Source organism: Typopeltis vanoorti, chromosome 3 (genome assembly GCF_054136105.1).
Source record: "Typopeltis vanoorti isolate ZY-2024b chromosome 3, IOZ_Tvanoo_1.0, whole genome shotgun sequence".
NCBI classification, from domain to species: domain Eukaryota; kingdom Metazoa; phylum Arthropoda; class Arachnida; order Uropygi; family Thelyphonidae; genus Typopeltis; species Typopeltis vanoorti.
The window spans coordinates 103,533,539-103,555,820 of record NC_143551.1 but is presented as its reverse complement, the minus strand read 5'-3'; the positions used below and the strand labels follow the sequence as shown (position 1 = coordinate 103,555,820).

The window sequence follows — 22,282 nt, the reverse complement described above, 5'->3', positions numbered from 1 at the left end:
CTTATCTTATTTATATTTATTCTTTCTTTCAAAGTTACATGGCGGTCAGCATTCATCGTGTGGAATTTATGGAGACAAAGACCACTGTTTTTCTTATGTTAACTTTTTAACAGATCTGAGAGGCAAATCCAAACTCTAGCATGTTTTTTGTCTACATAAATTCCACACAATGAATTATTATGTTTACATTTTTGAATTAAGAATTTCCTGATAGTCTGCTGTCTTACACTGTAGTTGTGCTTTTTAAAATTTTCTGTTATTGCATTTTATTTTGTGTTCCATTTTAACTAAACACTATCGCTGGTCTAGCCATGGTAGTGAGAAACATCCTAATATATTGGAAACTATCCTGCATAATAACCAAAGCTTCCTACTGGCTACTAGTACCCTATAGGGTACTTTTATTAACAAGAACTCTGTGCATTGGCTATTCAGTTCTGCTTTGTGTTGTGTTGTTTGTATGTTATAATTTATATCTGTTAAACAATCATCATGAAAATTACCCAGTTCTGCATCATATCAGAAGATAGTATGAACATAAGAAGCAAGTGATGCTTTATTATTATTATTTGACACCTCCAGGGAGTCCTAAGACTTATCGAGGGAGGCACCTACTCTACAACTCTCCATCTCCACAACTCAGCCTCATCTACACCAATGCCATCTACTGTCCACCATCACCACTATTATTTTTGCAGACAATCACAAACATTCATGCCCACGCTTGGATTTGAACCCGCAGCCTTTTGGTTGGAGAGCGGATACGTTAACCACTCGGCCAACCAGGCTGTCTGAGCAGCCGGCCTGGTTGGCCGCTTTCTGCTGCTCAGCATCAACAAAAATGGTAGCTTTAGCTGAGAATCTGTCTGTATCACTTAATTTATTTTTGATGCCTATTTTTATTCAAATTTGTGTTATATTTTGCTGAGTAAGTGGAAAACTCTTATCCATTTCCATTTGGTGCAGTGACTTTAAGCTTGATGAATAACTAACAACTCACTAATTGAGTTTAAACCCCTGACTATAACCTATTAAGGCTCGAGCTCTAAAACAGCTCTCATTATGTAGGTTGAATAAAATGGGGAGGTTGAATTATTTGATATACCTTATCTTGGTTTTTATAGATGTTTATACATTGTATGTTACTATGAGATCATAAAACGGTAAAGAAAGAAAGATAAAATACAAAACACTAAACAAAAAATTCAATTAACCATGCCTGACTTGTATGAAATGCATGTTTCCTGTGAAACTCAATCTGCCAAACGTTCATGTATTTATGAGCTGCAAGTGCAACTAAATATTACATTACAATGTTCATTAATAGTGTAGCTGTGTGCAAGCCTAATGCTTTTGTTGGTAGATTTGTTGTTATCATTATATTTTGTCACAATTGTCAGGTTATCTATCAGTAGTGTCACGTGTCCATTTCGGTTGGGTGTGCTGTCATGTGGGTTATACAACATGCGCTACAAATTTCACTTCAATTTGACCGTATGCATGGGCGTGCATCCGCAGAAAATTTTCCAGAGAGGGGAGGGGCAATGCTGGGAGACAAATAATTATATCAATAAACGTCTTTAGCATTTTTTGATGTAATTATTTATCGATGTAAACTATAAATACAGTACATTATTTTCATTTTACATCGATTTTAATGATCTTTAATTCTTGGAAAAAAAAGTATTCAGAATTAATAGTTTTAGCACAATTTCATATATAAAAAAATTGACCAGCATATTTTATTAAAAATCAACTAATTAATTCCAAAATCCTAAATTAAATTATTTGTTTAAAAGAAAAAAATCATAAAACTGACAAGTAAAATAATATTAAATTACATACACTTACCTTTTAAAACTGTATTTTTCTGTTTAAATTTGTTTCACTATAAATATACAATTTACACTTCATTCAGTGACTCACAAGACCCCGAGGGCAAACAAACTGGTCTCGCTGTTCACAAATCAGAAAAAATTAACCAAAAATGGGAACACGTGTTTTATTGCTGTAATAAAACACGTATTCTATGGCTACCTCACCATGGGCCGAAACAGGCCAACTCATAATAAAATTTTAAGACAGACAAAGCTTACATATAAGGTTATAAGACATACGGTTACATATTTCAATCACGTTTACGATTATAATTTGTGGAATTTTTTACTGTAGCCCGGAGGAGTTCCCTGTTTGCCCCCCCTCCCTCTGCAGATGCCCATGACCACATGATTGCATTTTTATTAATGTATGAAAGTTTTGAGAGTGCATAGCGCATTGCTGCTCATCTTAATTGATCCAATGCAATTAATTGCAGGATAACTTTGAATACTTCTGAGTGGGGAAACAATCTGTTTGTTTTAAGATTTATTAGAAAGCAACAATGAAGGAGAATGCTATAGTTGGTGTATTTGAAATACTCAAAGATTAAAATATGTGAACCATCATTTATAAGACATGTTAGAATAGGAAATGAAAAGAAAGAATAAGTGTGAGTAGAAATACTTTCATTAAAGGTAAACAAATTATTAATAATTAACATTTGTGATAAGTGTGTCCTATAAGTTGCTTGGTAGAGCAAATAGCACAATCCTAATCCTATAAAGTCTAGACACGAATAAGTGAATTTATGATGGCATAATTAAAAAAAAAACTTACGAGGAGACAGAGAATGGCAGGAATAAATATCATTTGATGGAGCAGCAAATCATCTCATAAAATTTGTTGCCCATGTTATGTGTATTTCTCTGGTTTGTGTATATTTCGCTCCGTTTTCCAAGAAATTTCTTTTGTTTACTGAGACTGTATAACATCCAATCATTACAAGAATTATCCGCACTTTCGAGAATCCTACATTTATCAGTTTTTTTTTTTAGTATCAGCAGTTCTTCTGTCTTATCAATCTCACATGCTGGTATATATATATTTTGTTGTAGATCATCATCAAATTCCTGCCATGTACCCTCAAGGGGTGTACAGGATATGATAGTACTACATGAAAAAAATTACATCATTACTAACTTCCTATCTACAATTTTCCTCCAAATCAGTCATTTACTTGTCAAGATTCCAACATTATCAGATTTTATATTTCTATCGTCTAAGGCACTTTGGACCGCATCAATCCACCTATATCTTGGTCTTCCTCTGGGCCGTTTTGCTGCCAACCTGGCAGAGAACACTTGTTTTGCTAATCTTTCTTCGCCCATTTTGTTTAAGTAACCATACCACCTGTGATTAGCTCTGCTAATGCATTCCTGGATGTTGACAATGTCAAGTTCTTTCCTAATATCCTCGTTTTTAATATGATATTGCCATTGATGCCATCTTTTCACGCCTATAATCTTTCTCAGAACTCTCATATCTGCAGTCTCTAGTCTTTGGTCAAGTGTTTTACTTCTGACCCAGCTCTAGGATCCATAAGTTAAAACTGGTTTGAACACTGTCTTGTATACAGCTAATTTAGAACTAATTTCTCTCTTATTCCATATGAATTTATTCAATTGACTTCCTACCATACCAGCTTTGCTGATTCTGTTGTCTATTTCTATATTTAATTTACCATCTTCACTAAAAATCGTGCCTTAAGTAGCTGAAATGTTTCACTTGTTCCACAGGTTCTCCATTCACAACACAGTTGACATTTTCAATGATTCTGCCTATTTTCATTGTCTTTGTCTTTTTATTGCTGACGTTCATATCATATCTATTACAACAGCTATTCAATTTAGTCAGAGAATCTTGCAGACTTGTAGCAGATTTATTTAGAAGTATAACATCCTCCACATAAAGCAAAGAGCTGACATTAACATCTCCAATTTTAATATCATGTTTAATACCACTTTCCTTCATAATGTAATCCATATAGATAATGAATAACAGAGGGGATAATGTACATCCTTGTCTCACACCAGATTTAACATTAAACCATCTTCCTGTACTTCCTTCAATTCTAACTGCTGACTTACAACTCAAATAAAGACTAAGTATTGCTTGATATAATGCCCCATCGACACCATATAACTGCAGCGTATTAAATAGCTTCTCTCTTGGCACCTTGTCATATGCCTTTTCCAAATCGACAAAACTTAAATACAGATCTTTGTTATGTTCCCATGCTTTCTCAACTGTTTGTCGTAAAGTGAAGATCTGATCCTGACAGCCTCTATTTGGCCTGAATCTAGCTTGTTCTTCACCAAGCTTTTCTTCCACAATTCTTCTCAACCGTTTCTCAAGTATACTTGCATAGATCTTGCCAGGAACAGTTAGTACGAAAATACCTCTGTAATTCTAACTTTCAGTTTTATTTCCCTTTTTATATACGGGTACTATGAGGGCTCTACTCCAATCATCGGGAATTCGTCCCTCTGTCCAGGCTTTCTGAACTATGCAGTGCAGCCACTGTAAGACTCTTATACCACCATACTTCAGCATTTCTGGTCGAATATCATCTACTCCTGCTGCCTTTCCACATTTCAAGCCTTTGATGGCTTTTTCTACTTCAAGTATGGATATGTATTCCTGACTGCATGCCTGATCAGTGTTTTTTACCCCTGTGCTATCATCATTGCTTGTTTCATTTAGCAGTTTTTCAAAGTAATTACTCCATACTTCAAAGATATCTTTTTCTCCACATTTTCATGTCACCTTATCATCTCTAACTCCTTTTACAACACTCTTTCCTCCATTCCTAAGCTTCTTCAACAACCTCCAGAATATTTTGCCACCTTCTTGATATTTATTTTCTATATTCTTGCGAAAGTCCTCCCATGCCTTTTGTTTAGCTAGTTTTACACAGTGTTTAGCATTCTTGCTTTTGTCTCTAAGAGCACAAGCTGACTTATTTGACAGAAACGTTTGATATTCTTTCTTCTTTTTCTTCACTCCCTCTTTAACTTCCTGTGTCCACCAGGGAGTTCTGATTTTTTTATCCTTGCAGACAACCTCACCACATGCCTCTCTGGCAGAATCAATCAATGTTTTCTTCAGAGTTTGCCACTGAATCTCCAAGGTTTGATTCCTGTTCTCAAACTCTTTCATTTTTTCTTCAATAATCTTTGTGTATTTTAGTCTACAGTTCACATCTGAGAGCTTCTCCACTTTTCGCTTTAAAACTTTCTTACATGTCATTCTTTTCAATATGAAATTAATTTTATCCTGCTCAAGACTAAATAGTGATCACTTCCAATTTCAAATCCTCTGTACACTCTGGTGTCCTGCACCAGGGAGAAAACATCACTATCAACAATAACATAGTCAATGAGACTTTTCTTATTCCTTGCCTCTTCTCTCCATGTGAATTTGTGCACATTTTTATTTTGGAACATGGTGTTAGTAATAACCAGTCCATGTCCCGAGCAGAAATCCAACAGATATTTACCATTATTATTAGCTTTGCTCTTTTCTCCAAATTTTCCCAAAATATTTTTGTATGTCTCGCAATCATTTCCTACTCTGCTATTTAGATCCCCAACAAGGACCAGCTTTTCCTTTTTCATTGTGTCAGTTGCTTTTTCTAAAGCCTCAAAAAATTCCTTCACTTCTACTTTAGTAGAACCTTCTGTGGGACCATAGTCCCAAATAAGTCTCATTGTCCAGTTCCCCATTCTCATAGCCCACATCACTCTGCTTGAGACAGCCTGCTATTCAAGAAGATTAGCCTCGTATTTTGTGTTGAATACTATGGCTACTCCTTCTTTTCCTTGATTGTCATTGCCTGAATATAACATTTTGTATTTATTGCTCAGAAAGATCTCACCAGTTTTTGTCTTTTTTGTTTCAGTCACCCCCTATTATGTCGATCTGGTACTTATCTAATTCCTCAGCTAGCTCCATTTCTTTGCCATTCAGGCTTCTTACGTTGATAGTACCGATCTTTAACTCTGGTGATGTTGAGTTGGGGTTTGTTTTCAGATTTGTTCCAATAGCTGACTTTTCGCTGTTCGCCCTGGTTCCCTGGCGAAAACAACGGGGGCCTTGTTTAACCGTCCGACGCCCCAGCCGGCATGAAATTTTATCATGTTGTACCATCATTTTTTTTATTTTGGTTTAACCAATAAGAATACAATTTGGTCGTCTAAATCCCAAATTGCCAGTCCATCCTCGTTCGTTCAGTATCCAAGTAGATACCCAACAGTGTGCACCACGAGAAGGTGAGGATTGGACATTAGGTCAGAAGCTCTGGTCATCTTATAATGCACAGAATATTCATTTTTATTCAGGAATAGATATTTTTTTTTACTGTCTATTGTTTCCAAAGACTAGAATAAAAATGTCTCTGTGCCATTAAAAAACTGCAACCTCAACAGATGCTATACTGCATAGCAAGAGAAACATTTAGTATTTTTTCTTATCATCCACTTTCAAATTTTCAGTTCCAGAAAATATGTGTAACAACTGTTTGTAATAAAACCATTGGATATAGTAATCACTCAACTCATGACAAGTGACAACATTCAATTGGATTGGTTGACACAGTAACCAATCACAGCTGCTAGGTACTGGGTGAGCTCAAAATTTTAGCTCGCCCAGCCACACCTTTTCAGCAGTTTAAACGTATTAGAAAGCTAAGAATTTGACCTGCTGCACCCTCTTTATACATCTTTTCAAAGGGCGCAAAGGTGCATGCATTTCGAAAGCACACCCGGGCTATTAATTAATTAATGTGAATGTGACGCAATGTTTACTTGATGAAAAGTGCCTTCTTCATGAAGCACTAATGCTTTATTACCCTCGTGAAGAGGACAATGAAGCATTAGTGTATTGTGTTCAATTTTAGGGATCGCACAAAGTCTGCAAACAATTGGGAGAGTCTTTAACGGGAATAAATGCAAAAATATAATATGGGTGATACTGATATTTCTTTGGTGAGCACCGTACACCCAGAATATTTGTCCCTGTTATCTATCATAAGTTGATGAAAGATTAAAGTCGTTGAGCCCAAGTTTTAATTATTTTTTAAAAAATTGATATTAGTTTTTAATTTAATTTTATTGTACGTACTTATGAAGATCTAGTTTGAAAATAACATTTTATGGTTTTGCTTTCTTTAAATTAATATGTTCATGACTAATAATTTTGTATGATTTTATTTATTTTATTTTGTTTGTTTGTTTACTACTGCCAGTTTATCTATGATGAGTTAAATGAAAAAAATCACCAAACAAATTATCCAGTTTTTTTTTTTTGTTTTGACATCAAACTGACACCCATTAATTCAAAAAAAAATTTTCCCCCAGTTTACTGTTCTTCTGCATGCTGGAATATATGTTTTAAAATGATAAAACATGGTTTTATTTTACTTAATAAAATTTATAACCCTCAGTTTTTTTACTAAAGTTAATTTTGTGGGGGAATTCACTTTTAGAAAAAGTGATTTGACCTGTTGAGAATTGTTATATTTTTACTAAACTAAATCACTCTTATACAGACTCACTAATTAGTTTGCACTAAGAAAAATATACTACTAAATTATTTTATGCAAACAAAAATTTTAATTGACTATATTGGTGATATGGATGCATTTAGCATAAATCTTTTCTAATTAATAAATTATTACACAATACCTCTACAGATTCCCAGGATTCATTCTGAGAGCCAATATTACATTCAATATTACATACAATATTACCCTCTACTATGCAACATGTTATTCACCATTCTGTAATACATAATCCACCATTTACATTATATAATTCATCTGGCTGCAGTGCACTACATATACACCATTTTATATTTTATTATTATTATTATATGGAGTCCAAAGACTCATCACGGAAGACCCAATCTGTCATATTGGAAGTCCACACAATCTATCATACCTCTTCTGGAACTCATTTATAGACAAAGCACTCACAATTGACTCTAGCAACCCATTCCACTCATTCACATCTCTCCAAGCAAAAAATCAATCTAGTCCTCACACCTCTACTAACCACACCTTTATTCATCTTCCAGCGATGAGCCCCCCCCCCCCCCTGCTCTGATCCCTCTAGCCTAGTTGGGAAACATTTCCTCTCCATCTATCCTATAAAATCCTTTAAGAACTTAAATCTTTCTATCATATCCCCTCTTTTTCTCCTATCAATCAACTTCTGCAATCCACACACACCTCCAATCTATCCTCATAGGGAACATTACACAGGCCACTCACCATCTTGGTCACTCGCCTCTGAATCCTCTCCACTGCTTCCTCATCCTGAAGAAACCCAGGGGACCAGGCTTGAGCATAGTAATCCAGATGTGGGCGTATCAAGGCCTTATAAAGAGGAATAACAACTTCCTTATCTCTGCTTGTTAATGTGTTCTTCAATAGCCAAGTAATCTTATGGGCAACCTGAGCAATATGTCCTCTAAACTTTAACTCTCTGTCTACCACCACCACCACCCCTAAATCTCTAGCGTCATCTATTTCTTGGAGTACAGTGCCATCAATGTCATACACAACTTGTAATCTATTTATCCCAAAATTCATAGCTTTACATTTCTCAACATCAAACTGACACCCATTAACTTTTATCCATACTGATAGTCTATTTAAATTGTCCTGCAAGCTCTCCACATCACCTTGATTAACTATTACTCTACCTAATTTCTCATCAGCAAACAACTGAATATTTACTTTGGTTATTTCCTATATCGTTTATGTACAAATTAAACAGCAATAGTCCCAGCACTGAACTTTATGGCACACCGTTATTCACCTGTTTTCAGCTTGAAAACAGGTGATTTATTAATAACTCACTTGTTTTTTTAATAACAAAAATGCATTATTAAATAAAATACATTATTAATGATATCTAAAGATTGGAAGAATAAAATAATTAGCTATAAATGCTGGAATAGAAAAATACTAGAAGCAAGATTAAAAAATACAGAGGAAACATGAGAATATTCATTGTTCATACCCCCCTCCTCCTGAAGAAAATAAAGAAGAATTACAGGAATTTTACAAACAACTTCATCAAATGATTAACAACAGAAAAAAAATGACTTCTATTAGGTGATCAGTGTGCATAATTAATGTGAAATAAATATGGAACTATTTGAATATGCTGGCTTGGAACTGAATTAGAGACTATTATTATTGTATTGGTATCTTCATGGAGTCCAAAGGCTCATCGCAGGAAACCTCAACTATCCACACAATCTATCATACCTCTCCTTGAAATCATTAACAGACAAAGCAGTCACAACTGCCTCTGGCAACCCATTCTACTCATTCACAACTCTCCAAGCAAAAAATCTCGTCCTCACACCCCCACTAACGACACCCTTATTCAACTTCCAGGGATGGCTCCTTCCTGTGGCTCCAGTAGCCAAGATTGATGCAGGGGAAAAACATTTCCCCTGCATCGATCCTATAAAACCCTTTAAGCAACTTAAGTGTTTCTATCATATGTCCTCTTTTTCTTCTAACAACCAACTTCTGCAATCCACACACCCTCAATCTATCATCATAGGAAAAATTCCACACACCACTCACCATATTGGTTACTTGCCTCTGAATCCAATTTAATTCATATTAAATCTAGTAAATAAAATTTTTCCATCAGGAAAACTCCAGATAACCAAAAGAAATCCATTAATTTGCCTATTTTCAAAAAGGGATAAATGTTCAAATTATAGAGGAGTAAGTATGTTGGGTTTCGGATACAAAATATATACAGCAATATTGAAAAAGAAAATGAATATAGAGAAAAACATTTAGTAGAAGAAAGGGTTGCTTGAGTATTGATTCGGTCTTCACTATAAAACAGCTAATTGAAAAACAGACAAATCGACCTTAAATACTTATCCTATTCATAGATTATGAAAATACTTTTGATCTAATAAAATGAAACCAAAGTATTTGAAATATTAGTTAAAATTGAATTATCTTGACAGTTAACAAAAGCAGTTGGCAATATATATGAAAATAATGCTATAAACAGTAAAAAAAAAAAAAAAAAAAATCAATGAACTATCTATGGAATGTATAAAAATAGAGGAGCGAAGATGTAATTAGTTCTCCAGTTTATAACACAAATTCAATTACAACAAAATTACCAACTGAATACATTTATTTTATACAGATATTGAAATCTTAATTCCTAACACAGAACATGAACCTACAATTGGCTGCATACCACCTTGACAAGATCGCTACCAAATATGGAATAAAAATATTTTCTGAAAATACAAAAGTTATGACATTTTAAAGGAAGGGAACCATTAAGAAGCAAAATTTTTCTGCATAACAAACCAGTTGAACAAGTTAATAATTTTAATTATCATGATTGTAATATAAGCTACATTGAAGAAACAGATCTAGAAGATAAAACTAATAAATTCACCAAAATTATGTGCATGATTAACAATATTTTTAAACCAAAGTTAGTAAAAATAAATAACATTGAGAATGTGCATTGTTTTAGCTAAATCTGTTATATTCAATGGAAGTGAAACATGAATCATGAAAATAATAAACCAATAATGACATTAGGAGGAATGAATGAGTTATTCAGAAAAATTCTGCTTCTCAATGGCTCCCTTCGTTTAAATGCCTTAACTTTTGTATTTTCAGAAAATATTTTCATTTCCTATTTGGGAGCAATCTTGTCAAGGTGAGGGAGTAATTTTCAGGCTTGCCCTCACTCTTGCCCTTGCTTCAATAACACCATTACCTTAGAATTCTTAAAGGCATTTGGTAGTTTACCACTAACAAGGATTTGTGAATAAAAACTGCAGAGCCATTCCTTAGCTACTTGGCCCATATGCTTAGCAAACTCTGGAAACATACTGTCTGAACCAGTGGGTGGCTTTTCCACTCCTAGTAGCTTTAATTGCTTTATCAATTTTGGAAAGGGTGAGAATTATGACGGCTTCACGCTTTGTCTGATCCAGTTCCATTTTAACATTTCTTGACTGCATTTGTTCTGGAGAGATATAATTATGTGGCTCTCAGTTTGATTCAGCACTATGTGCATTTTCTTGATGTTCTGAGTTGAAGCACCTCCTAGCTTTTGTAGTAGTGCACAGGCTATACGGCTACAGTGTCTGAAATCCATATCCTGTATGGTTGACTGCTATCGTTTTCTTTTTGCTGTGTTCACGGTTTCAAGGAATTCCCAAGCGATGTCTTTTGAATGGTTAATTTGAAGTTCTTGGTACAGTCTTTGTGTATCATGTTCCATGGGGAATATATTCCTTTTGATATTTATTCTCTTGGGATACAATATTGGGCTGCAGAGAGGACTGCTCCTAGAAGTGGAGGAATTTTTTGAGGCTTTAGAGAAAGCAACTGACACAATGAAAAAGAAAAAGTTGATCCTTCTTGGGGATCTAAATAGCAGAGTAGGAAATGATTGTCAGACATACCAAAATATTTTGGGAAAATTTGGAGAAAAGAGCAAAGCTAATAATAATGGCAAATACCTGTTGGATTTCTGCTCAGGACATGGACTGGTTATTACTAACACAATGTTCCAACATAAAAATGTACACAAATTCCCAAGGAGAAAACATCACTATCAACAATAACATAGTCAATGAGACTTTTCTTATCACTTTCAATTTCAAATCCTCTGTACACTCTAGTGTCCTGCACAGAGGATTTGAAATTGGAAGTGATCACAATTTAGTCTTGAGCAGAATAAAATCGAATTGCATATTAAAAAGAAGAACATGTAAGAAAGTTTTAAAGCAAATTAAAGTTGAGCAGCTCTTAGATGTGAACTGTAGACTAAAATACAAACATTATTCAAAAAAAAAAAAATGAAAGAATTTGAGAACAGGAACCAAACCTTGGAGATTCAGTGGCAAGTCCTGAAGAAAACACTGATTGATCCAGCCACACAGGCACGTGTGGCAAGGTTGTCTGTAAGGATGGGAAAATCAGAACTCCATGAAGGACACAGGAAGTTAAAGAGGCAGTGAAAGAAAAGAAGAAGAAAGCATATCAAAAGTTCCTGGCAAATAAGTCTTGTTAAATAAGTTCGAAACCGGTCTGGGTAGTCTTGGAGAACAGAGAGAAAGTAAGAAAGCTAAACACCATGTAAAACTAGCTAAACAAAAGTCATGGGAAGACTTTGGTAAGAACATAGAAAATAAATATCAAGAAAGTGGCAAGATATTCTGGAGGTTGTTGAAGAAGCTCAGAAATGGAAGAAAGAGTGCTGTAAAAGGAATTGGGGATGATAAAGGTGACATGAAAACTGGAGAAAAAGATATCCTTGAATTATGGAGTAATTACTTTTAAAAATTGCTAAATGAAACTAGCAGTATGACAGCATAGTAATAAAAAAACACTGACCAGCATGCAGTAGGGAACCAAACTCTGGAGATTCAGTGGCAAGCCCTGAAGAAAACACTAATTGATTCAGCCAGAGAGCAATGTGAGGTTGTCTGTAAGGATAGGAAAATCAGAACTCCATGGTGGACACAGGAAGTTAAAGAGGCAGTGAGAGAAAAGAAGAAGAAAGCATATCAAAAGTTCCTGGCAAATAAGTCAGCTTGTGCTCTTAGAGAATACAGAGAACAAATGTAAGAAAGTGGCAAGATATTCTGGAGGTTGTTGAAGAAGCTCTGAAATGCAGGAAAGAGTGCTTAAAAGGAATGTTAAAGGTGACATGAAAACTGCAGAGAAAGATATCCTTGAAGTATGGAGTAATTACTTTGAAAAATTGCTAAATTAAACGAGCAGTGATAGCACAATAATAAAAAACACTGACCAGCATGCAGTCAAGAATATATATCCATACTTGAGATGGAAAGGGGCCATCAAAAGCCTGAAATGTGGAAAGGCAGCAGGAGTAGATGATATTCTACCAGAAATGCTCAAGTATAAAAATGTTACAATGGCTGCACTGCATAGTTAAGAGGGCCTGGACAGAGGGATGAATTCCAGATTATTGGAGTAGAGCTCCCATAGTACCCATATATAAAAAGGGAAATAAAACTGAAAATAAACCTGATAAGATATATGCAAGTATACTTGAGAAACGGTTGAGAAGGATTGTGGAAGAGAAGGTGGGTGAAGAACAAGCTGGATTCAGGCCAAATAGAGACCGTCATGGTCAGATTTTCACTTTACGACAAATTGAGAAATCATGGAAATATAATACAGAACTAAAACAAATTTAGTTTAATCCTTGATCCAAGTTTGCACCTGAAGTATCTTCAGGACTGATGCAACTTGTGGTAAAGGTAGACCAAGCTCACATCACTACTTGTCTTAGTATCTCCCATAATACAAAGCACATCTCGTTGCAGACATGTATAATGCTATGCATTAGTATCACTACCTCTAGGTATGGCTCTCACTGACGAGACCTCAATAAAGGTAGAAACCAGTCTGGATAGTGGCCCTTCCCTTAATGCATAGCATTATACGTCTTCAATGATGTCTGCAAACACATGTATACATGTGCTTTGCATTATGGGAGATACTAAGACAAGTAGTGATGAGAGCTGGGTCCACCTTTACCATGAGTTGCCTCAGTCCTGAAGATACTTCAGGTGCAAACTTTGTTTGCTTACACTTGGATAAAGGATTAAACTAAATTTATTATAGTCTAACCAAGTGGGGAAAAAACTTCCAACATCTTTCTCTAAATCCAGAGTAATTTAATATAAGGTGAGACACCTTTTGGAAACTCATTCAGGTAAATATGACCTCTCCACTGCTTCCATTTTAGTATCACCACCTCTGGGCCTGGCTCGCAACTGACGCGACCTCAATAAAGTTCGAAACCGGTCTGGGTAGTGGCCCTTCCCTTAATGCATAGCATTATACATGTGTGCAAGGAGATGTGCTTTGCATTATGGGAGATACCAAGACAAGTAGTGATGAAGGCTTGGTCCACCTTTATCACGAGTTGCCTCAGTCCTGAAGATATTTCAGGCTCAAACTTTCTTTGCTTACGCTTAGATAAAGGATTAAACTAAATTTATTATAGTCTAACCAAGTGGAAAAAACTTCCGACAATAACAAAGATCTGTATTTAAGTTTTGTAGCTCTGGAAAATTCATATGACTAGGTGCCAAGAGAGAAGCTATTCAAAATACTGCAGTTATATGGTGTCGATGGGGCATTATATCAAGCAATACTTAGTCTTTATTTGAGTTGTAAGTCAGCAGTTAGAATCGAAGGAAGTGCAGGGAGATGGTTTAATGTTAAATCTGGTGCGAGACAAGAATGTACATTATCCCCTCTTTTATTCATTATCTATATGAATCACATTATGAAGGAAAGTGGCATTTAACCTGATATCAAAATTGGAGATGTGAATCTCAGCTCTTTGCTTTATGCGGATGATGTTATACTTCTAAATAAATTTGCTACAAGTTTGCAAGATTCCATGACTAAATTGAGTAACTGTTGTAATACATATGGTATGAACGTCAGCAATAACAAGACAAAGACGATGAAAATAAGCAGAAGCATTGAAAATATCAACTGTATTGTGAATGGAGAACCTGTAGAAGAAGTGAAACATTTTGTCTACTTAGGCACAATTTTTAGTGAAGATCATCATCATCAGTATCAAATTCCTGCCATGTACCCTCAAGGGGTGTACAGGATATGATAGTACTGCATGAAAAAATTACATCATTACTAGCTTCCTATCTACAATTTTCCTCCAAATCAGTCTGTTACTTGTCAAGACTCCAACATTATCAGATCTTATATTTCTATCGTCTAAGGCACTTTGTACTGTATCAATCCACCTATATCTTGGTCTTCCTCTGGGTCGTTTTGCTGCCAACCTGGCTGAGAACACTTGTTTTGCTAATCTTTCTTTGCCCATTCTGTTTAAGTGACCATACCACCTGGGATTAGCTCTGTTAACGCATTCCTGGATGTTGACAATGTTAAGTTCTTTCCTAATATCCTCGTTTTTCATATGATATTGCCATTGATGCCATCTTTTCACGCCTATAATCTTTCTCAGAACAAACTCTCATATCTGCAGTCTCTAGTCTTTGGTCAAGGGTTTTACTTCTGACCCAGCTCTAGGATCCATAAGTTAAAACTGGTTTGAACACTGTCTTGTATACAGCTAATTTAGAACTAATTTCTCTCTTATTCCATATGAATTTATTCAATTGACTTCCTACCATACCAGCTTTGCTAATTCTGTTGTCTATTTCTATATTTAATTTACCATCTTCACTAAAAATCGTGCCTAAGTAGCTGAAATGTTTCACTTGTTCCACAGGTTCTCCATTCACAACACAGTTGACATTTTCAATGATTCTGCCTATTTTCATTGTCTTTGTCTTTTTATTGCTGACGTTCATATCATATCTATTACAAAAGCTATTCAATTTAGTCAGAGAATCTTGCAGACTTGTAGTGGATTTATTTAGAAATATAACATCATCCACATAAAGCAAAGAGCTGACATTAACATCTCCAATTTTGATATCATGTTTAATACCACTTTCCTTCATAATGTGATCCATATAGATAATGAATAACAGAGGGGATAATGTACATCCTTGTCTCACACCAGATTTAACATTAAACCATTTTCCTGTACTTCCTTCAATTCTAACTGCTGACTTACAACTCAAATAAAGACTAAGTGTTGCTTGATATAATTCCCCATTGACACCATATAACTGTAGCATATTGAATAGCTTCTCTCTTGGCACCTTGTCATATGCCTTTTCCAAATCGACAAAACTTAAATACAGATCTTTGTTATATTCCCATGCTTTCTCGACTATTTGTCGTAAAGTGAAGATCTGATCCTGACAGCCTCTATTTGGCCTGAATCTAGCTTGTTCTTCACCAAGCTTTTCTTCCACAATTCTTCTCAACCGTTTCTCAAGTATACTTGCATAGATCTTGCCAGGAACACTCAGTAGGGAAATACCTCTGTAATTCTCACTTTCAGTTTTATTTCCCTTTTTATATATGGGTGCTATGAGAGCTGTACTCCAATCATCGGGAATTCGGCCCTCTGTCCAGGCTTTCTGAACTATGCAGTGCAGCCACTGTAAGACTCTTATACCACCATACTTCAGCATTTCTGGTCGAATATCATCTACTCCTGCTGCTGTTCCACATTTCACAGCCTTTGATGGCTTTTTCTACTTCAAGTATGGATATGTATTCCTGACTGTATGCCTGGTCAATGTTTTTTACCACTGTGCTGTCATCACTGCTTGTTTCATTTAGCAGTTTTTCAAAATAATTACTCCATACCTCAAGGATATCTTTTTCTCCCATTTTCATGTCACCTTTATCATCTCTAACTCCTTTTACAGCACTCTTTCCTCTATTACTAAGCTTCTTCAACAACCTCCATAATATTTTGCCACCTTCTTAATATTTATTTTCTATATTCCTGCCAAAGTCCTCCCATGACTTTTGTTTAGCTCTAGTTTTACACAGTGTTTAGCATTCTTGCATTTGTCTCTGTATTCTCTAATAGCACAAACTGACTTATTTGACAGGAACTTTTGATATGCTTTCTTCTTTTCCTTCACAGTCTCTTTAACTTCCTATGTCCACCATGGAGTTCTGTTTTTTTTTATCCTTGCACACAACCTCACCACATGCCTCTCTGGCAGAATCAATCAATCAATGTTTTCTTCAGTTTGCCACTGAATCTCCAAGGTTTGATTCCTGTTCTCAAACTCTTTCATTTTTTCTTCAATAATCTTTGTGTATTTTAGTCTACAGTTCACATCTGAGAGCTGCTCAACTTTTATTCGCTTTAAAACTTTCTTACATGTTATTCTTTTCGATATGAAATTCAATTTTATCCTGCTCAAGACTAAATAGTGATCACTTCCAATTTCAAATCCTCTGTACACTCTGGTGTCCTGTGTCCTGCACCATGGAGAGAACATCACTATCAACAATAACATAGTCAATGAGACTTTTCTTATTCCTTGCTTCTTCTCCATGTGAATTTGTGCACATGTTTATGTTGGAACATGGTGTTAGTAATAGCCAGTCCATATCATTAGCAGAAATCGAACAGATATTTGCCATTATTATTAGCTTTGCTCTTTTCTCCAAATTTTTCTAAAATATTTTTGTATGTCTGCCAATCATTTTCTACTCTGCTATTTAGATCAACTTTTCCTTTTTCATTGTTTCAGTTGCATTTTCTCAAGCCTCAAAAAATTCCTCCACTTCTACCTTAGTAGAGCCTTCTGTGGGACCATAGGCACACGTAAGTCTCATTGTCCAGTTCCCCATTCTCGTATTTGCCCACATTACTCTACTTGAGACTGAGTGTCATTCAAGAAGATTAGCCTCGTATTTTGTGTTGAATACTATGGCTACTCCTTCTTTTCCTTGATTGTCATTGCCTGAATATAACATTTTGAATTTATTGATCAGGTGTTTTGGTATTTAGTGAAGATGGTAAATTAAATATATAAATAGACAAATGAATTAACAAAGTTGGTATGGTAGGAATTCAACAGAATAAATTTATATGGAATAAGAGAGAAATTATTCAAAACATTGAATTAGCTGTATAGAAGACAGTGTTCAAACAAATTTTAAGTTATGGATCTGAGAGCTGAGTCACAAGTAAAACACTTCACCAAAGACTAGAGACTGCAGATATGTGAAGCCTGAGAAGGATTAAGGGCATGAAGAAACGGCATCAATGGCAATATCATATAAAAAATGAGGATATTAGGAAAGAACTTGATATTGTCAGCATCCAGGAATGCATTAGCAGAGCTAATCTCAGATGGCACGGTCACTTAAACAGAATGGGAGAAGAAAGATTAGCCAAACAGGTGTTCTCTGCCAAATTCTCTGGCAGGAAAAAGACCAAGATATAAGTGGATTGATACAGTAAAAAGTGCCTTAGCAGATAGAAATATGAGATCTGATAATGTTGGAGACTTGACAGGTAATAGACTGATTTGGAGGAAAATTGTAGATAGGAAGTTGCTAATGATGTAAATTTTTCATGTAGTACTATCATATCATGTACACCTCTTGACGGTATATATCAGGAATTTGATGATGATGTCATTGAGTTTCCTTTGTAAATATAAATAAATTTATGAAATATACATTTATATAAATAATTTATAAATATTTCCTTTTAACTGTGTCCCTATTTCTCTTTTGGAAGTTTCATCTTAGGAGGGGCATCGATTGGGTTAGTGGCACTCTCAGACTTGCCTGAACGATGACTGGTTGGTGTTGTGTCTTGTCAGAGCTAGGGAGTAGTAGTCAGTTATATGGACTAGCATCAGTTCACTGTCATTTGTAACAGAGCATAAATCAAAGTTGATGTCAGTATTCCTTTGTTCAGAATGAAAGATGCTCTAATGTGTATGATGACTATTAAATCTCCTGCATATATTGCAGGGTGGTCATATAGGGATAAAACTGTTTTAAGACTGAAGGGAAGAAAGATAGTTATGTTGATATACCATGGCTTTGTTCTAGTTCCTGTGAGGGAAGTGATATCCTTTTGATACTGCATCTTGCATATGTGGGGAAATGTACATCCATATGTGACACCAATTGTGTATCTGGGGATATTACATCCTTTGCTGCCATGTGATAAATCTTCAGTATATGTTTCCTGTATGGCCACTATATCATTGCTCTCTTTCAGAAACAGTTTTCACAAAACTTGGCACTTGCTATAACTTTAATCTTACATGTTCAGCTGTAGTATTTGGTGTGTTGGACCTTTGTGAACTGGTGTAGATGTTGATCCGATTGTGTCATGTTGTTGATCATGGAATTGATAGCTAAAGCTGCCAATTTTGCACTTTTGACATGCCTGCTCTTGATCGCCAAGAGTCCATGAAGTGGCAGTTTGGCACCCAATGTCACTGTTGCTCATTTAGCACCAATCAGGGGGCACATTCATTTTAGGGATTGCTATAGGTGCAAGCAACTCTACTCCACAAGAAAAGTGTGGAACTACAAGATTAATTTAGGCTACTTTTATAACTGGAACTAGAAGAATTTAATGTTATATTGGTCTTAATGTTATTCTGAAAAGTTAATCTAAATGTTACAAAAATTTTATATTCTTATAGGAAGGAGATATGGGTGTATCAGACAAATTCCAGTTAGTGCTGCATGTGGCAAGAAAAGTGCAGGTAAGTAAGCTGAAAATAATTTACTTTAGTGATTAAATGCAATGTATTTAAAAAACAAACAAACAAAAAACAGCCTTCTGAGAAAGAGACTGATTAATGAATCAATCTGATTACAGTTAAAAGTTGTCCTTTATCAGTACAGTATCACTTATATGCTGATCATTAATAGTTCTTCCAACTTATTTTTGTGTTAAAAGAAATGTAGAAGATTTCTTGTAACGGAGGCATTAAAATTTGGGATTTTTGATGCTTTTTGAAATCATTTGCTCATGAAACTCAACTTTAATATAACAAAGTAGTATTAGGGATGTGAGCATTATTTTCACATTAATACTGTGTACATTATTTTCCTGAAATTGTTTTTGTATCTTTTAAGTGTTGCATTAGTTTCCACAAATCTTCACATAATCATAATAATATGCATTATTAATAATCTAATTTAAGAAAGCATTGAAGATGCTTTCTATGAGTGCTTCTGACTTCTTTTCAGAGTGTAGTGTATCTCATTTAATTCTAGGATTTTCTCTCAAACTTTTTCAGTAATTCTGGGAGTTAATGGTCCATTTCACATGGGACTTTGCTTCATATGCCTAAAACTATTATCCAATTTCTTTCTATCAGAAAATTGGATGTTTCACAAACCCCCTAGGAGTACTGGTGATGACTGATGGGGTTTTCTGATAACTTTGAAGTGATGTCCCTTTTTCAAATTGTCTATATTAGAGCTGACAAATATCTGTCATTATTTTCCTTCATACAAACACTTCTGCCTGTTTAACCTCAGCATGAATGACCATAAGTTTCACTTCCTTTTAACATTTGGTTCTCTAATTTATATGCATCTGTAATGCCCACTTTCTTAAATTCGTTAAACTGATGTTTGTTGGTAGAAATGTTCAGAACTCTTCATAACTATATTTTTTTCTCAAATTGTTGTCTGGTGTAGTGGTTTGGTAAACACCCACACCAGACAATAATTTCTAATGTTGTTTTCCAAAATTAGTGCTACTGTTGAAGACTGTTCAAGTTTTTTTATTCTTAATGATCTGAAATAAATGTTGTGGTTGAACAAAGATTTTATTGCTTTTTGAAAACCTTTTATAAAATTTTAATAAACAGCACTTGCCTTTGTTGTATGCTTTTTAATATTTTCTCTCTCTCTCCCTCTCTCACACACACACATGTGCGCGCACGTAAGTACGAGATTGCAAAACCTACTGAAGCACATTAGTGCCATGTGTTAAGAAGAGAGAAGGAATCTGCATGTGTTTATAGACCATCTGGCGCTTGTAGTCTGGGAAACACTGCAAAGAGGTCAATGCATAAAAACAGGGCTTGAAGTTAGATAGTTCATTAGATATAAGGCTGGCCTGAATGGGTATTGAACAGCAATTGCTTGCATTTTTTTTTTTTTTTTTTTGGTTTTGAGGAAAATGGATGGAAGTCCACTGCCCTTAAAAATATCTTTTGAATGGTCATATAGATAGAAACAAAATGTCTGAGAAAGTGGTATAGAGAAAATGGGTTATTGATTAATCAGTTGTCCATTTTCTGGACAGCTTCAAGTATTAGAACAGTACTTTAAGGTTTGGTGGAGCTTTGGATTTCTATATTAGTTCTACAGGTGGGAAGTAGCCACTTTAGCTGAAAAGGACACCATGTTTTTTTTTTTTTTTTAGTCTGAGGAGGCTTTGAATGTGTTTGTACTTGGAAAGAACAGAGATATACAACAGGAACTTGCATCTTTAGGCATGTCCTCAACAAGAAGACATATCTAAAGATGCAGATGATATCAAAGTAAAGACAGGTGAAGTGAGTTCTTGCCAGAAACAAGACATAATTGTATTTTGGTAGCATTGTAGTTGATAACATTGTCCTCACTTTCCATAGATGAATAGTAGGGAGGTTGGTATTCAAAACATTAGTTATAGAAGATTTTAAAGCTTAGAAGATTTCTGTACTGCAAGGCTTATTAATTGAAGAGGAATTCAATGTTCTGTCATCAGCAAAATGATCAATAGAATCTGGAATTGGTCAGAGGTGACATGTATAGGATGAAGAGGATGGATAAAAGTATAAAGCCATATGATACTCTTGCATTGATATGGAAATCTGAAATGTTATAACAGAATGCCTCCTTTCTTCATTTTCTATATCATTCCATCAAATTACAAAAAGTCAAAAATTACAAAGACAATTATGAGGTTTAGTTCACTAATTAGATTTCGTTGACAGTCATGATCCTTGCCTTGACATGCCTTGGAAATAATAACAGTAAGTTCATTAAGTGGTGGTAGATTTTCATCTTATTGGGAGGACCACATACTTGCTCAGAAGTGTGAAGTTGCTTGGAAAAATATGTTTGGTCTCTAGAGTAGGGTTTCTGGACTGTTCAACCCATATGGAGGTTTCCAAACTTTTCTAAGTGGAATTGGTATTTAAAAAAATAAGTTTCCTCCATGATCTTGCTCCATGAGTTCAGATGACGACCCACACAGTCGAAACGGCTTGCACCCTGTCAACCCCCCCCCCCCTCCCTGGCCCCCTTTTCCCATAAACCCTTCCCCTTCCTCTAAAAAACAGTTTCTAATTTCAGCCCCCCCTTTGTCATATTTTTCCCATCCCAGAAAAAAAGCACTGTGCCCACCCTTAAAAATAATATATGTATATATTATATATATATATATAAAAAAAAAAAAAAACACCTGTTTTTTTTTTCAAATTAATTCTCCCACATTGCCTAAGTCCCCCCCCCCCCCCCTTACTTCCCCTTTCAACACCATAACAGCAAAAGTATCCACTGCAGAAAGAAAACAGGCAACGATATCCAAGAAAAGGTATGTGTGAATTTTCTTCTATTATGCTACATATATTTATCCCTAAAATACATCTGCAAATTCCCTAAGAATTCTTGAGTAAAAAGCCAATGACATTAAAAAAAGGGGCACTCCTAAACAAAAGTAGCAAAATAGTCATAAAAAGAATAATAAGTTTCTCCTCCAAATCTTTCTATGGCTTCTGTCAAGACATCAGTAATGTGGACTCAGAGATCTGCAGTAGATCGAAGTGGCAGAGCCCATACTGGTGGTTACTGATTATTTCATGAGCCTCCATTATCTGTTGATGACCATCATTATTTTTGAGAGATCTACTAGAATGGTAGCTTAGGCAAACTTTAATCTTCATTTTCTGGAATGAG

At 35.2% G+C, this 22,282-nt stretch overlaps 1 protein-coding gene across 1 annotated transcript in view; it reads left to right on the top strand.

The window, feature by feature from the left end:
• LOC150108436 (GRAM domain-containing protein 4-like) overlaps nucleotides 1-22,282 on the top strand; it is a 458,431-nt gene that overhangs the window by 215,245 nt on the left and 220,904 nt on the right. Inside the window, exon 11 of the mRNA XM_090390467.1 lies at nucleotides 19,021-19,083. Within this exon, the coding sequence (XP_090246593.1) occupies nucleotides 19,021-19,083 (63 nt within the window). The remainder of the gene's footprint in view (nucleotides 1-19,020; nucleotides 19,084-22,282) is intronic.